Here is a 17,313-nt window from a genome sequence, read left to right as displayed (position 1 = left end):
TATTGAGCTATATGCTCCTGAGGCGGAAAATGAGGTGCTGCTCCTCCAGTTTGCAGGTGGCGTCACTATGACACTGGAGGGGGCCCAGTTGGACATGTCACCAGGGAGTGGGAGTTAAAATCGTTGGCTACCAGAAGGTGTTGTCGTTTGTCATGTACAGAGGGCAGATGCTCTACAAAATGGTCTCCAAACCTCCGATTGGTCTCACTGATGTAGAGGAGGCCACATCTGGAGCAGCGGATACAATAGACCATGTTGACGGATGTCTACCCAAGTAGTTCATCTCCTAAGAACATAAGAAACACACACACAAGAATAGGCTATTTGGCCCACTGGATCTGAAATTTTGACACTGCTTTTTCTTCACTCCTGAGTTTCTCCAGTGATTTTTTTTTTGTTTTTTTTTTGATTTTCGGTTTTCCAACTTTCACAGTTCTTGGTTTTATATAAAATAGGCACTCCTTTGGGAGCAGTTGCATTAGTTGCCTGCCTATTTCTTTCAGGCTTGTCTGTACCCAGGTGGCTGTGGAGAGTCTGTCTACAGGCTTTCTCTGGTATGCACCCAAGGTATTGGAGGGCATTGTGGACAGGTGTAAATAGTAAGTATTGTTTATGTTCATAAGTTTTCTTAGTTTTTTTGGTTTAGTTTGCCATTAGCTTTGGGCCATTTGAAAAAAAAGACTACCATTGTCAAGGGTTATTTTGTTTGATGATAATGGGATTATCAGAAAGTTTATTTTCTCTTGAAAGGAAAAGGCTGAAGCATGACCTAATAAACAGGTCTGGAGGCTCAGAAGTGACCTTATAGAGGTTTACAAAATCGTCAGGGGCGTGGATAGGGTGAATGAGTCCAAAACTTGGAGACATAAGTTTAAGATGAATAGGGGAAAGATTTAAAAGGCATCTAAGGGACAATTTTTTTCACACAGACAGTGGTGCCTGTATTGAATCAGCTGCTAGAGGAAACGGTGGAGGCTGGTACAGTTACAACATTTAAAAGGCATATTGAATAGGAAGAGTTTAGAGGGCTATGGGCTAAACGGGGCTAGATTTATTTAGGATATTTGGTCAGCCTGGACGAGTTGGACCGGAGAGTCTGTTTCCATGCTGTACAGCTCTATGACTCTCAAAAGGTTTGTAGACAGAAAACTTTTACTTTTGAGGAAGAGCTCGAGGTTATGCATGTGACAGTGACCAAAAGAAAGGCAATTTGAAAGAAACTTGTTTACCTAGACGTGAGAATGTGGAACATGGAGTGTGTAAAGCAAATAATATACTGTAGGATAACAAGGTGTCGAGCTGGAGGAACACAGCAGGCCAGACAGCACCAGAGGAGCAGGAAAGCTGACGTTTCGGGTCGGGACCCTTCTTCAGAATATATACCGTAGGCATATTTCAGGGAAGGTGGTTAAGTATATTAAAAGAAAATAAATGGGCGCTGGATTGAATCAAACAGAAAGTGCTCAGCTGATCTGGAAGCGGCAGTGAAAAACACAGCGTTTCAAAGTCCGTTTAATGAAAGGTCGCAGAGACCTGAAATGTTACTTTACGTTTCTCTTTCTACAGATCTGCCAAACTGCTGGGTACTTCCCATTATAATTTCAGGATTCTGAGTACTTTGTTGTTGTACGGATAAGAATTAAATGAGGAAAGGTGGAAGGAAGGGGCTGGAGTGAAGCATGGATTGGTTGGGCCGAATAGCCTGTGGCCGCGCAGACGATTCGAGATGATTAACAAGAAAAGGCAAGTGAGATTGTCAAAGGCGCAGTGCAAAGTTCCCGAACAAAAGGCAAAACGTATTGCAAAAGCCAACGACGATTGCATAACCCTCTCCCACTCCCGAACAATCCCTGGTGTGTGGGCAGCGCTCCACTGGAAGCTGGTGTGTCTTGGAAGAAAAATAAAGTGTGCTAACTAAGTAACTCTGTAACAAGGCTTTGGGCAGGGGAACATACCGTCAGAAGCTCGGACAGCGAGGCGGTGACTGACTGGGAAGTTTTCTTTGGGAAACTCTGTGACCGTTGGGAGTTTGATGATCGGTGACGCTCGAGACACATGACTGGAACTTTCTCTCTCCTCCTGCGGAAAATGGCGGCCTGGAGTTTCCAGGAGAAATGAGGAAAAACTGGTGGAAAAAAAACACTCACAAGTTCAAGGAAGTTTAAATGCAACCATGACGCGCTGGATTCCCAGCAAAAAGGAGAAATATGGAGTGGGTGAGTGACAGTGAGTGACTGTTTCCAGCCAGTCCTGAATAGAAGATCTTGCAGCTAAAACTAATGCTATTTTTTTTGCAGTTTCTTTTTCCTCTTCATTCCGCTTATCCCAACACACGGGGCTCTTTATCTACCTCCTTTCTGACCACAGCCCAGTTCAGGAAATGCTTTAATCTTTCGAATGACTATTTCTTTTACGATATAGTAAATCCTTAGGATGAATTGTTCCTGGAAATCTTTTTCCTCTCTCTACTCTCGTCAAATGAAACAGATTGGGGTTTGGGGCGCGCCTAGTTCTAAGGCCGTGCCCAGTGCGTTTAGTTTTGGGATGTTTTTCAACCGAAGGCCATGAATTCACTCCTAAACTGTAGCCTCACTAATTTGAAATACTTTTGTTAAAATGTTGAACTGTAAATCTGCGAATATCTTAAAATGTCGCAAAGTTAGCTGTAGTTACTCCCACTTCGTCGAACCTTGGGTATAATGGCTAAGTGCATCCACTGTACTTGGCTGCGACTCTTATTGGAATTGCTGTTTATTAAATCTTCACTTTATTAGTAAAGGTATTGGTAATCTGAACTGTAAGCCTTTCAAATTGTTTGTAAGAGGTGTGATTAACTTGCAACATGTGTCATAACATGCTGCAGCACCCACTTATCACTAGGGGGTTACCACTAATGTTTTAAAAACATATTGCAATGTTTGTAAAATAAGCATTTTTCCGTGCACATGCCTAACCTCAGTGGTTTTGTGTACTGAGAATAGACACATTATAATCGTATCACTTAACATGTTGCACATACTGCTTTGAGCATGGCCCCACCAACTTTTGGAAAAGATCCCTATCAATTTATGTCAGTTCATAAATGAAGACTTTCCTGCAAATGTGGTTCATTACCTCAAAACTAAAAGCCTTTTTATTACTAATTGGGTTTTGATTAGCCACACCTATAATCTGTGTTTTATTCATTTTAAGCATTATTTTAGTCCTTTGTTAAAATGTACTGTATTTTGAACTGCCTTTTTATTCCTTCAATCTACTTCATAGTTTTTGTCCTTAGTTTGGCTTCAGTCTTCTAATGCATATTGAAAAGTACAGTATGTACGTATAACATATCTCAGTGTTACTAGTTCAGCTTTAACTTGCAGTTAGGGGAGGAACAGTTTTAAGGATATCTTTTAAAGCACAATTACTGCCCAGAATCCTGTACTAAGTTTCCATTACTGCAATGTTGCAAACTTTTTAAATCATGAATTAGCGAAATAATGACTGGTAACCCAGAGCTCTCGGCTGGTGTCCTGAGGTTCACGGGCTGGAATCCCATCATGGCAGATTATGAAATTTGAATTCAATTTTTTAAAAAAACCTGTAATAAATAAAAGCTAGTCTCGACAATTTTAAAAAAATGAAGATTGCAACTTCTAAAGAGCGTGCATAAATCACTGAAGGTGGCAGAATAGATTGAGAGTGTGCTAAATTTCACTTGGGGAAAGGATCAAGAGACAGAGCACATATATTTAAATAATTGGCAAAAGGAGGAGTGCGGACATAAGGATAAGCTTTTTCATGTAGCTGGCTGCTAGTAATCTTAATTAATAGAGCAACCCCATCATCTTTTCCTAGCTTTGTCTTTTTGACCCTTGAACATATCTTTGAATATTCAGATTCAAGCCTTTCTCATCTTGTAGCAACGTCTTCTATGGCTATCAAAAGAAAATCTCTATTTCTCTTTTGAGCTGACAACATAACTGTTTTGTTGAGATTTGTAAGTGCATTAATATACAGTGATTTTAATGCTGACCTTTTACTGCTTTTGCAGCTCAAGTTTGTAGACACTAACCCTGCCATACTTTCATTATCTTTACTGTAATTAGCAGCTGGAGAATGAAGTTTATGATGAAGAAAATGGCTTTGCACTTAGGATCTTTTTGCTTATCTGCTACTAGAAGTTAGACAAGCAAGCAGTCCGATTTATTAACAGTTGAGAGATCGAGAGATAGATCTGGGTATCATTAGCATGTGTAAGGACTGTGTCTTTTTATTTTGTGATTTTTTTTTTTTAAAACCATGGACAAATGAGAGAACTGTTTTAAAAGCCAGTATTGTGAAAGAGTGGATATAATTTTGGAAAGCAAATAACCTGACACCCATGCCAGGCATCATTGCAAACAACTTTTTGTACAAGCAGTAACTGTAGAGTTACAGACGATTTGGAGCTGAGTGAGTGTACTGATGCAAATTTTGCTGGCAAAAAGAAGTCGGTTAGACCTATAAGAAATTGGAACAGGAGTAGGCTGTTTGGGCCCTCGACCCTGTTTTGCCATTCATGGCTAATCCAACTTTCCTACATTTTCCTGTGCCATTGATTTCCCTACTATCTATCTCAGCCTTAAATATACATAAGGACTCTGCTCCCACAACTATGTGTTAAGGAGTTGCAAAGATTGAGAGAAGAAATTTGTGGTCACCTCAGTCTTAAATTTGTGCCCCTTCTGCCTTCTGGTCTGAGACTCTTCCATGGGGGGAAACGTCCATTTAAAAAAAAAGAGTCCTGCTGAATTCTATATGTTGAAATGAGATCACCGCTCATTCTTCTAAACTTCAATGAGTAGAGCCCCAACCTGCTTAACCTTTGCTCATAAGACACTCCCTCCATGCTGGGATCATCCTAGTGACCCTTCTTTGAACTGCTTCCAATGAAATGATATTAATTAAAAAAAACTGCCCTCCTCTTGTACTCCAATCCTCCTTGAAATAAGGGCCAACATTCCATTAGCCTTCTGAGTACTTGTTGCATCAATGTACTCGCTTTCATTAAAAAAAATCTTCAAGTCGCATTGGTTTGCAGCTTTCTGCACGTTTTCTCCATTAAAATAACGTACTGTTCTTGATTCCAAAATGGGAACAACTTCTCGTTTTTGTGAACTTTTTGGACACTTACTTATCAGTATTGATCGACTGACTAATGGCAATTATTAATGATGGAGACTTTTTGCCTGCCAACAACTGAGATTGATTTGTGGATAACTGAACAGCTTGGAGCTGGGAACAAGTTACAGGGAGAGAGAGGGCAAGAGTGAAATGTTCAGCTTGTCCCCAACTTGGGAGTGGTCTGTTTTCTGCAGTCAAAACTCACTGTAGATTTGAAGAAAACCAATTTATCATGCCTGCAACAATTGTTGTAAGGTGTGATATTTAACTGATAAGTCAGACTTTTTGAGTGGCTGAGAACACAAGGCAACCAGTGAAAGCAATCAGAGAAAGAAGACTGGAGCATATTGATAGCAAGCAGGAAAATCAAGAATCATCTTAACAACAGTACCTGGGACAAAGATGACTTTGTTTTCCTCCTTACTCTGTCCATGAACCCATCCTGTGTGTGTGTGTGTGTGTGTGTGTGTGTGTGTGTGTGTTAGCGTTTTAATTGGAATTATGCTGATAGTTTATAACTGTTTACTTGTAGCTAGAGTCAAGTTAATTGTATTACATCATTTGTCTTGCTTAGTACAGAAATCTGCTCTGTGGTAAATTGGGGGAAATTTTACATACGTTATACACCCTCTAATATTAGTGACAACTTTCGGAATGGCAGGGCTTGATTTCCAAAGTACTACCCCAGTGAGTTGTAACACATATGTAATTGCTGGTGTTTTCTGATCAAAGGGACAGATATATGAGAAATAGTAAGGTGTACAAGGATAGATTCTTTGATTCCAGAATTTGATAGCTGGGAATGGAACCAGCCATGGTGTTAGATGATGGAGAGATATTGGACGAGGATAGTTTGGATAACTGTCGAAGGCTGCTCACGACAAAAAAGATAATGGGGAGTTGGAAAATGCTACATATCCTACTAATGCCGAAAATCTGCAGCAAACACCCAATGCTAGAGAAACATAGAAGGTCTGACAGCGTCTGTGGAAAGAGAAGCAGTTAATGTTTTGAGTCAAAGGGTAGGTTACTTTATCAGTCATGTTGAATGCCATTTATGACCAGTCTTTTTTTTTTTTGGCACACTTGGCAGGGGTGAAGACTTGGTTAGAGGATTTCAGCAGGGAGCTATGAGAATAGTGGGCACAGATTTGAGCAGCAGCAAAATGTATAAGGATTTTTGAAAATAAAGGGAATTTGAAGACCCAGGAAGGCAATGGAAGGGAGGAAAGTTGCAGAGGTAGCTGGTTGGATGTTCTCAATCTTTCATGATAAATAGGTTCAGAAGATCTTAATGCTAATTGTTGGAGGTAAGTTAGAGGGATTTATAACCACAAATCCTGAAGCCAGGAGGTTATACTTGCATTCAAAATGCTTTTGAAGTAAGCAGTTTTAGCTGGAGAAGCTGGACCCAATACTATCTCGTATGTTCCAGCCAAATCTAGCAGTGAATTATTAAATCAGTTTTGTGCCATGTCAGTTCACATTCACATCTTAAGGGAATGGAGTTGAGGCCTATATTGGAGCAATAACCAAAGTGACCCCTTGTAGTGCGAAGCTAGTGTCTCTACCCCTGGACTGGGAGGCCCAGGTCAAGGCCCACTTGCTTCAGAGGTGTGTAATGACATCCCTGAACAGGTTGATCAGAAAAATAGGCTAAAAAATAGATCAAATTGAGAGTTTCATAGTTTTAGTTGCGTTTGTGGCATCATGGATTCAGTGGAGTTGTGCTGATTGAAGGGTCAAAGGCTGGACAGATGGAATTTTGAGAGTGCAGTTGTAAATGAATTGAGGGGAAGTCTTTTTGCAGGTGTGGACACCAAAGGACTTAGGGTTGGAAGGGGAATGCAGGTGGAATTACACAAGGATCCGAGTTGATCAGAGATGGCTTTATCTTAGTCACTTAAAGTCTTCGTGGAAATAGACAAACTGTGTGTTATTTGGAGATCAAGGAAGTGTTTGAGAATGTGGGTTGAAGAGTTTCCATTGTGGCAGAGATTTAGGTGGCTTTAAAAGGAACTGCTTGGGGAGAGAGCATGATGATGGAGGTTAAAATTGCTGAGCATGAGAAGTTGTTTGCAGGGGAGGCTGAACGTGGAAGGGACAGATATCTGAAACTTTTAACTTCTCATGGTACTTGGGTGGGTGGGAAGAAAGAAGGGCATTTTGGAAGTGATCTGAGGGTTGGAGCCAAGTGAGATTTTTTTTGATTTGGGTTATTATTGTCACATGTACCAAGATACAGTCAAAAGTATTGTTCTGTATGGTATCCAGGAAAATCATACCTTACATGATTACATCAGGGTAATAGAACAGAATGAGGAATATAGTGTTACAGCTACAGAGGAGGTGCAAAAAAATCAGCTGTAATATGAGAGGTCCCTTCATAAGTCTGATAACAGCTGGAAAGAAGCTGTTCTTGAATTTGTTGGTCTGTGTTTTCAAATCATATCTTTTGCCTGATGGAAGAGTTTGGAAAAGAGTATAATCAGAGTGGGAGAGGTCAAAAGGAATAGAAGTGGACAGGAGTAGTGGGGTCATCGGTAGTGTTTGGAAACTCACGATAAGGGCATAGAACCATTTTTAATTTTCAAGATGTTGTATGTTTAATTAGGTTCCCATAGTCGTAAAAGCATTCATGAAACTGCATGATATTTAAAAAACTGATATTTGGAAAATATAGGCTCATTGTTCACTTACTTAGTTGGAGGGATGATCAATGTAAGTAACTATAGCTTCATCTTGTTCATTTATTAATAAGTTAACGTGAGATCTTACTTCAAGATGGCATATGATGGTAAATCACCTCTGAGATTGGAATGATGTCTTCTGATGGCCTAAGCCTGGTAACTACAGGAAATTCATAGAACTGATTCACTTCCCTGGATTTGTTATAAGAACCTGGATGTGTCTCAAGGTTGGGTTAGTCTGGATATAACATGGGGATTTTTCTTCATGATTGCGTTTTGTCAAAGGCACAAATTTTAAAATTGCTCATTGCTTCTGACTGGTTATTCATGCACGTTTACCAAATGAACATTTTTGAACCTTCTATTTTTCAAATGCTTAATTGCAGTTTGAATTGTAGTCATCCTTTATCTGATTGATTCTTGTTTTCAGCTCCTGTGTTTGAACCAGATTTTGCATTTGTCATTTTCATTCTGCCTTGCGTAAACACTTACCCTATGGCATTGTCTGCCTGTGTATCACAAGTACACCTCTAGATACTACTTAAATGTTATGAGGGTTTTGGCTTCTAACACCCTTTCAGGCAGTGAGTCCCAAATTCCCTCTGGGTGGAAAAACAAGTTTTCAAAATGTCCTCTGTAAACCGTCCCTTACCTTGAATCTGTACCTCCTGGTTTTTCAGTTATAAATAAAATTTAACTAACTTGACCTTTAGCTTAAATTTTTGTTATTTGGCTTAGGACAGAAGTTTAAATGCATGGATAATTGCTGAATACATAATTTGTAGAGGCATATTTCAGCCAATGAAAAGCTGCGTGCACTTCAAGATACCAGCTGGCAACATGTGAAACGTTTATTCAAGGTATTACTGATGGCTATTTTGTGCATTGACGTTCTATCTGATACATTTTAAATTTATTTATAAATATTGAAATAACTTAACTACATTTTTGACATTGTGCATTACATATTTGTTGATAAGTTGCAGTTACAGGAAGCACAAAATATTTTCAGTTGAAGTGAAGTTGACACTTGTTGTATCAGGTGTTTGTTTACATTTTGCTGCACATTACGTTTAGATTTTGATGAATTAAACTTTGAGTAGTTGTTTTAGAGTTAGACTGTCTTTTTTCCCCAAAAAAACTCCAGAAAAATATCTTTATTTCTTCCCAAATTTGACATTAACTGTGGTAGCCAAAGATTACACTTGCACTAAATATGGAACAAAACACATTTTCTGTAGATTGTTATTTAGTTATTCACTGGAAACAATATTACAAATTCCCTTGCATGCTTACTTTTTATATATTAGGCTGTTTAGCACAGTGCTGGAATTGATTCTGAGAATCCAGAAGAAACGGTATTAATCTTCAAATAATGCAGGCTAACTGTGATGCAGTCTTGAGAAATAATATTTCTCCAATATGGAATTCGTCGCAGGCAGGAGAGAAAAAAGGCATTCATCTTGTTTAGTTTGTGCCATGTTATTTGGGCATATCAGAGAATATGCATTTTGACGGTTAACCTGTGTTGTATTGTTATAAATTGTGAATGCAAATTTGTACACGGCAAATGATAAGTGACCAGTTTAGTGTTGGTGAAAAGTTAGACATTGGCTACAATTCCTGTTTTCGTCAAATTGTGACATTTCACTTGAAACAGCTGAACAGGAAATTTATAATCTGAAAGACACTGTCGACTACAAATCTTCAGTACAGTGCTGATGTCCATCTCCATTATATACTCTGGTCCTGGAGTTGAGTTTGAAGCTGTAACATCAGTTGTGGAGAGAGTGCTACAATTGAACAAACTTTCACAATAGGGTAGGAAAAATTTTGTCTTCAGTCCTTTTTGATAAAAGGAAGGGTACCTCAGTCTTCATTGATATAGATCATCAATGATACAGATGTCCATTGTTTATACGTTGCCAAATTTGCCCAAATTCTGTTATATGCAAGTTTTAAAAAATGAATCTCTGAAATATTTAGTATAATTTGACAGTCATGGTTCAGTGGGTTGTCTCCTGACCTTCTCACGTGGAAGAAGAACAATTCCCTTTTCTCAATCTGTCTACAAACTGCAGTCTCTTATCCTTGGTATCATCCTGTAAATTTCCTCTCTACCCTGTCTTGAAGTGTGATGCCTAGAATTGTATACAGTGCTCCAGATTAGGCATAACCAGTGATTTTTGTAAATATTAATGTGGTTACTTTCTTTTTCCAATACCCACTTTTTTAGCCAAAAATCCCATTGTTTTCTTAACTCCTTATTCAACTTGTTCTGCTACCTTCAAAAATTTATTACTATGCACTCCAGATGCTAGTGCTCTTGTGTCCCTCTTAAAATATTGTTTAAATTACTGCTTTTCCATAATGCTTCTCACTTCACATTTTTCCACTTTATGTTGGAGCTGCCATGTGTTTACTCATTTCACCAGTCCACCTATGTCTTCATGCAATCTAGTACTACTGTATCCATCTATTTTTGTCTTATCCAATATTTTTACTTACTCCCTACAATACTGCAACATCAACTTCATCCTCTTTGTGAAGACAGGTGCAGAGTGCACTGTCTGTGCTTCTATTATGTCCTGTGCCTCTTGGAAAATTTCCTTTTTGCCTATAATTGAGACCATTCCTTAACTGTCCTTTTACTTTTTATGTTAAATAAATTTTGGGTTCCTTTTTGTTACCTCCTGAGCTTTTTCTCATACTTAATCTTTGTCTTTATATCCATTTTATAGTTTCTGCCTGCACATTCAGTATTCTGCACCTGACATTTGTCATAAACCTACCTCATTTTTTCCATTTTATTTAACCTCTATTTCTTTTATCCCCAAAGTCTTCCTAGATTTGTATGCTTGATTTTCATGATTGAAATATGCTTGTTTTGCATCCAACGTATTTCTGACTTGAAGAGTTTCCATTGCTCATAAATTGCCTTCTTCACCATCCTGTCTATCTGACTCCACTTTAAAGGAACTTGACACCTGAATCTCTAGCTCTCTTTGTTCAGAAACTCTGCCCAGGGCCCTACCATTAACTGTACAACTCCTGCCCTGGTTTGCCTTGCCAAAATGCAACAGCTCACGTTTTTCTAAATTTATCTAAACTAAATTCCATCTTCCCTCCTTGGCCCATTGACCCATTTGATCAAGGTCTAGTTGTACTCTGAGAATAATCTTCACCTTCCATCACACCACCTATTTTGGTGACATCTGCAAACCTGCTAGCCGTGCCTCCTATATTCACATTCAAGTCATTTATATAAATGACGAAAAGCAGTGGACCCAGCACCTATCCTTGTGGCACACTGCTGGTTATGTGCCTCCAGTCCAAAAAGCAACCCTTTCACATTGCCCTGTCTCCTACCTTCAAGCCAATTGAGTATTCAGTTCCATTTAGACAACATCTGTCGCTCTGCCATCATCAATTTTCTTTTTTGCCTCTTCGAAAAACTCATTCAAGCTAGTGTGACACGCTTACCCCACACAAAGCCATGTTGACTATCCCTAATCAGCCCTTGACTTTCAAAATGCATGTAAACCTGTCTCTCAGAATCCCCTCCAATAACTTAGCCACCACTGACGTAAGACTCAATGATCTGTTGTTCCCTGGCTTTTCCTTACAACCTTTCTTAAATAATGGTCCAACATTAGCCAACTTCCTGTCTTCTGGTACCTTACCTTTGCTGCGATATTTGCATCATCGACAGCCAGGGGCCCCAGAAATCTCTTCCCTTCTGACAAAGCTCTGGGGTACACTTGATCAGGCCCTGGGGATTTATGTACCTTTGTGCGTTTTAAGACTTTCAGCACCACCTCTTCTGTCACTTTTCAAAACATTGCTGTTTGTTTTCCCAAGTTCCCTAGATTCCATGTCCTTCTCCTCAGTAAATAATGACATAAAATATTTGTTTAATATTTCAGCTGACCCCTGTGGTTCCGCACTTACTTGGCCATGTTGAACGTTAAGGGGCCCTATTCTTTCCCTAATTACTCTCTTTTGCCCTTAATGTACTTGGAGAAGCGCTTTGGATTCTCCTTAAGCCTATTTGCCAAAGCTATCTCATTATCTTCTTTTTGCTCTCCTGATTTCCCTCTTAAGTAGGCTCATGCTGCCCTTATATTCCTGTAGGAATTCACTCAATCCCAGCTGTCTATACCTGACATATGCCTCCTTTTTTTTTTCTCCTTGACCAGAGCGTTAATTTCTCTAGTCATCCAGCATGCCCTACACCTGCCAGCCTTGCCCTTCGTACTAACCAGAACATACTGTCTCTGAACTCGTTATCTCATTTTTAAAGGCCTTTCACTTTCCAAACATCCTTTTTTATATGCAAATAGCCTCCCCCATCAACTTTTGAAAGTTCCTGTCTAATATCGTCAAAACTGGCCTTACTCCAATTTCGAGCTTTAACTTTTTGATCAGTTCTATTCTTTCCCATAAGTATTTTAAAACTAACAGAACACGTGAATTTTAAGGTTTGGTGAAGTTTACAATTATACCTGGGAGGAAAGAAAATCCTTAAATTGTATTAAGTTTTGGTGGCAGATACTTGAAGACTACTTATTTTGATAGCAAAGAGCAGTAATGATTGAAAATATGTGCATTCTTGATCATTGAGAAGGGAGCATTCTTCCCTTCTTGTGGAACTGCACAACATTGTTGATGTAGTAGATATAACAGTGTGAAGTTGGAGGAACACAGCAGGCCAGGCAGCATCAGAGGAGCAGGAAAGTTGATGTTGTGGGTCAGAACCCTTCAGAAGTAGTAGTATTGCTCTTGCATGTCTAGAGGTGGCTACAGCTATGCATTAATGTAAAAATGCTATTACCCATTTGAAAACTGAGTCTTTGTATGTCTGTGTGCTGATCCTGAAAGGTCTGTGAACATTTCTGGTAGACAAACTCTCTCAATTTTGCCTTTGCACAAGGTATGGTATGACTCATTCTCAGTGTGGAATATGATCGAAAACTGTGAGACTATCTATTGAACTACTTTAAGTATTGAAGGAGAATTGATTCTGTTTGTACTCTTAACATTTAAGATTAATTTGTCACCCAGATTGCACTCAGCTAGAGCTAGTGGTATTACTTATGTCTGCTATCCTATATTGTGTATCATATTTTTGTTTTAAACTTGTGCTTTATAAAGCACATGTTTTACATCTATTCTGTACAGCAGCATTCTCACAGGCCGTTAAATCATTCGGAAATGTTTTAAGGCATGCTTTCCTGTGCTGCATAAAACACTTTTGAATGACTTTTTGAATAACAGTCTTGAGATAAGTCGGTAATTTTCTTTTCAAATGGGATCTGGATGTTTTACAGGATTAGCATTTACTTCCCATTCTTAATTGCCCTTGAGAAGGTGGTGACAGGTTAGCTACCTTCTTGCAGTTCACCCATGGTATTGTTAGATAGGGGGTTCAGGGTTTTGAAGTTATAAAGTTCCAAGTCTGGATAGTGTGTAACTTGGAGGATAACTCTCGAGTGATGGAAATTCCTGCATTTACTGTCCTTGTTTTCTTGGTGTAGGAGGTCAAGTATTTGGAAGGTCCAAGGAGCCTTGATAGGTGGCTGCAATGCATTTTTTGGCCAGTACATACATTGCAGAATTGGTGCATCTGTACAGGAGGGAGTGAATAATTTATTTGGTGAATGGAATGCTGATCAAGTACATTGCTTTGTCCATGGTGGTGAACTTGATTGTTGGAACTGTGCTCATCCAAGCAAGTGAGACACATTCCATCACATTCCTGAATAGTATTTTGTAAAATGTGGAAAGACTTTGATACTTGCCACTGAATACCAATTCTCCAACTGTTCTTGCAAACAAATTATTTACATGACTCATTCCACATGACTCATTCCATTACTGTTTTCTTCTCAGAGTATTGATGGTAGGAAATTCAATGATGGTAATTGAGTTGGTTAGACTCTATTGTTTTGAAGGTAATCATTGTGTAACGTGAATGTTACTTGCCACTTAGCAGCCTAAGTCCAAATGTTGTCGACATGTTCTTGCATGCTTCACTATCTATGCAGCAGTGAATAGAATTGGATAATGCAGTTGTCAGTGAACATCAAAAATTGTGGCTTCCCGTTTGATATTTTAAGTTTAGAGTTGAGAAGATATTTGCCAGGATGTTGCCGGCTGTGGAAGGTTTGTGTTGTAAAGAAAGGCTGGATAGGCTAGAACTTTTTTCACTGGAGCTTAGGAGGTTGAGAGGTGACCTTATAGAAGTTTATAAAATCATGAGGGGTATAGATAGGGTTAATGGTAGTTGTCTCCTGAGGATGGAGGATTTCAAGTCTAGGGGGCACATTTTTAAGACGAGAGGAGAGAGATTTAAAAAAGACATGAGGGGCAAATTTTTTACGCACTGGTTTGCATGTGGACTGAATTTTCTGAGGATGTGGTCGATGTGGACGCAATTATAATGTTTAAAAAACACTTGGATAAATATATGAATTAAAGGTTTGGAGGGACATGGGCCAAATGAGTGCAGGTGGGACTAGTTTAGTTTGTGATCGTGTTCGGCATGGACTAGTTGGATTGAAGAGTCTGTTTCCATGCTGTATGATACTGGTGTATTAGAATGGTAAATTGAACCAGATGGTGTTGGACTGCACTTAAGCCTTAAAAAAAAAGCACCCCATTAGCCAATAAGTAGCTATCAGTCCAATAATAAAGTCATTAGAAGTGATCTTCCTACTTAAATTTTTTTGCTGTCACTTGGAGTTCTTTAACTTTTCGCAGAAGTTCAAATGCCGAGGTTGTTCACTTCCTACTTTCAGAATTATTGGGCTATGTATTGTGCAATAGAAAATCTCTGACTTTTTCGTTCATACCTGAGTATAATTTATTGATGTTCTGTGCTTCCAATAGTCACTAAGATCTATTTCTTGTTATACTGTATAATGCTACCACTTCAGCTACTTTCATGAAACTCAACATAAATCCTGTTTTATGATGAAACGTTCTACCTTCTCTGTAAATGCTGAGAATTGTGTCACTCAGGAAAATAAACTTGTCCAGTTATAAACCAATATGCAAAGATAGATAGGTTACACACCATTTTTTAGGGTGGAGCCAATGAGACGCTAACATCTGCAATAATCTAGATATGAACAAAAATGTTTCCAATTGAATTTGTTGAGTAACCTGTTGATACCTGCCATTTTGAAGCATTTTCCTTGTTTGCAATCAGAATTCCACAGCGCTGATGGTCATGAGTAAAAGGCTGCATTTTTTTTTAGTTACGATTGTGACTTGCTTTCTGGTCATGGATCTTGCCTTGGTGGTGAGCTGCATTTCTTTGCCGACCTTAAAATAGCATACAGGTGGGTTGAGTCAGGGTAAAATTGTTGGTGCTGCTGTTAGTTTTTTTTCTACACCTACATTGGTTTTGCTGCGTTGAAGGGTTCCATGTCGTACAGAAGACATGTTTCCATTGAAAGGGTGAAATTTGATACCATGTTGAGTAATCATAGTTTAAGGCAAATGCAACATTAATTCAGTTGTGTTGCTGTTTGGCGTCTAAGTAGTAGTATTTCCCAGCAAATATTTATTCTTAACTGCACCCCTCACTCCTTTCAAGGATTATAATAGCTGAGTTCGTAAGGTCTTAAAATACATTGATTTTTGTAAGTAACATTCTCCAATTATAGTCCAAGATTTCTACCAACACTTTCTTCATATTAACAACATTTTAACTTTGACAAAAATGATTTTTTTTTTCAACTACAAAAATGTTGGAGGTCAGTCATCTTGGCTCCAGGACATCTCTCTGGGAGTTCATCAAGGCAGAATCCAAGCCACCAACTATCTTCAGCTTATTTATCTATGACTTTACTTCCATCGTAATGTCAGAAGTGAGGATATTTACTGATGTTTGCACAGTATTCAGCATTCATGACGACTCAGGCACTGCTTCAGTGCCTATCTAAATAGGGCCAGACGTGATAAATATCCAGACATGGGCTGACAAGTATCAACTTATCGGCCAATGATTATTTCCAACAAGAGAGAATCTAATAATCGTCTCATGACTTGCAGTGGTATTACCATTGACCAGAAACTGAACTGAACTATCTGTAAAAATACTGTGGTGACAAGTAGATCAGAGGCTGGGAATCGAGCAAAAGTATCTCGCCCATCTAATTGCCTAAAGCCTGTCCACCATCTGCAGTCAGAAGTGTGATGAAATACTTCCCTCTTGCCGAGGTGAGTGAAGGTCTAACAGCGCTCAAAAGTTGACGCCATTGAGAACAAAGCAGACTGTTTGGTACCATGTCCTTTAGCACTCACTCTGTCCTCCATATTGATGATACTTTACCTTGCTGCACATTACAAGATGCACTGCAGATGTTAGGCAAGCCTCCTTAGCCAGCACCTTCCAAACCCACAACCACTACCATCTGCTAGAATAAGGCAGATACATGGTTTGTCACCACCAGCAAGTTCCCCTTCAAAACACTTGCCGTCCCGACTTGGAAATTTATTGCCATTTCTTCACTGTTTCTGGACTAAAATTCTGAAGTGCTTTTCGTAGCAACATTGTGGGTCAATGTAGGACAAATGGATGGCAGTGGTTCAAAGAAGCAGCCCTGTTAAGGTTAAATTGGGATGGGAAATAAGTGCTGGCCCTGTCACTTAAATCAGGAATGGTACATGCTTCTACTACTGAGCGTTGGTGGTGGAGGTAGTGACTGTTTGGGGATGTGTATCCAAACAAGCAGGCTGCTTTTTCCCGGGTGGTGTCAAGCTTCTCAAGTATTGATGAAGCTGCAGTCATCCAGGCAAGTGGTGAGTATGCCATTACATTCCTCTACTTGAGCCTTGTCCATGGTGAACAGGAAGAAAAACAATGTGAAGGTGGAACTCAGTAGGTCTGGCAGCATCTATTGAGAGAAGGAGTTATATTTCAAGTCCAGTGACCCTTGATGGTTGTTTCCAGTGATGGTGGACAGGCTTTACGAAGTTGGATGAGTTATTTGCTGCAGGATTTCTGGCCACTGACTTTCCCTTACAGCCACAGTATTTATATGACAAGCCCAGTTCATTTTCTGGATAAACATCCAAGATATTGATTATGGGGATTTTTGTGGTGGTGGTGGTACCATTGAATGTCAAGGGACAATGGTAAGATTCTCTCTTGTTGGGAATAGTGATTTCCTGGCACTTGTGTGGCGTAAGTGTTGCTTGCCACCTGTCAACCTAAACTTTGAATCAGAGATAGTAGGAACTGCAGATGCTGGAGAATCCGAGACAACGAGGTGCAGGGCTGGATGAACACAGCAGGCCAAGCAGCATCATAAGAGCAGAGAGGCTGACGTTTCGGGCCTAGACCCTTCATCAGAAAAGGGGGAGGGGAAGGGGGTTTTGAAATAAATAGGGAGAGAGTGGGAGGCGGATAGAAGAGGGATAGAGGAGAGGATAGGTGGAGAGGAAACAAACAGGTCGAAGAGGC

The 17,313-nt window shown here is 39.4% G+C and overlaps 1 protein-coding gene across 1 annotated transcript in view; it reads left to right on the top strand.

Moving 5' to 3' along the window:
* The first annotated feature begins 405 nt into the window (after window positions 1–405).
* Window positions 406–17,313, top strand: part of LOC109919487 (dedicator of cytokinesis protein 1-like) — a 344,368-nt gene continuing 327,460 nt past the window's right edge. The window contains exons 1-2 of the mRNA XM_048609182.1: window positions 406–599; window positions 1,567–2,216. Coding sequence (XP_048465139.1) covers window positions 2,174–2,216 — 43 coding nt within the window. The 5' untranslated portion in view covers window positions 406–599; window positions 1,567–2,173. The remainder of the gene's footprint in view (window positions 600–1,566; window positions 2,217–17,313) is intronic.

The sequence above is a fragment of the Rhincodon typus genome, chromosome 20 (genome assembly GCF_021869965.1).
Source record: "Rhincodon typus isolate 14 chromosome 20, sRhiTyp1.1, whole genome shotgun sequence".
NCBI lineage: Eukaryota > Metazoa > Chordata > Chondrichthyes > Orectolobiformes > Rhincodontidae > Rhincodon > Rhincodon typus.
Note: the sequence above shows the minus strand (reverse complement) of the source record. Positions and strands in the feature narration are given on the sequence as shown.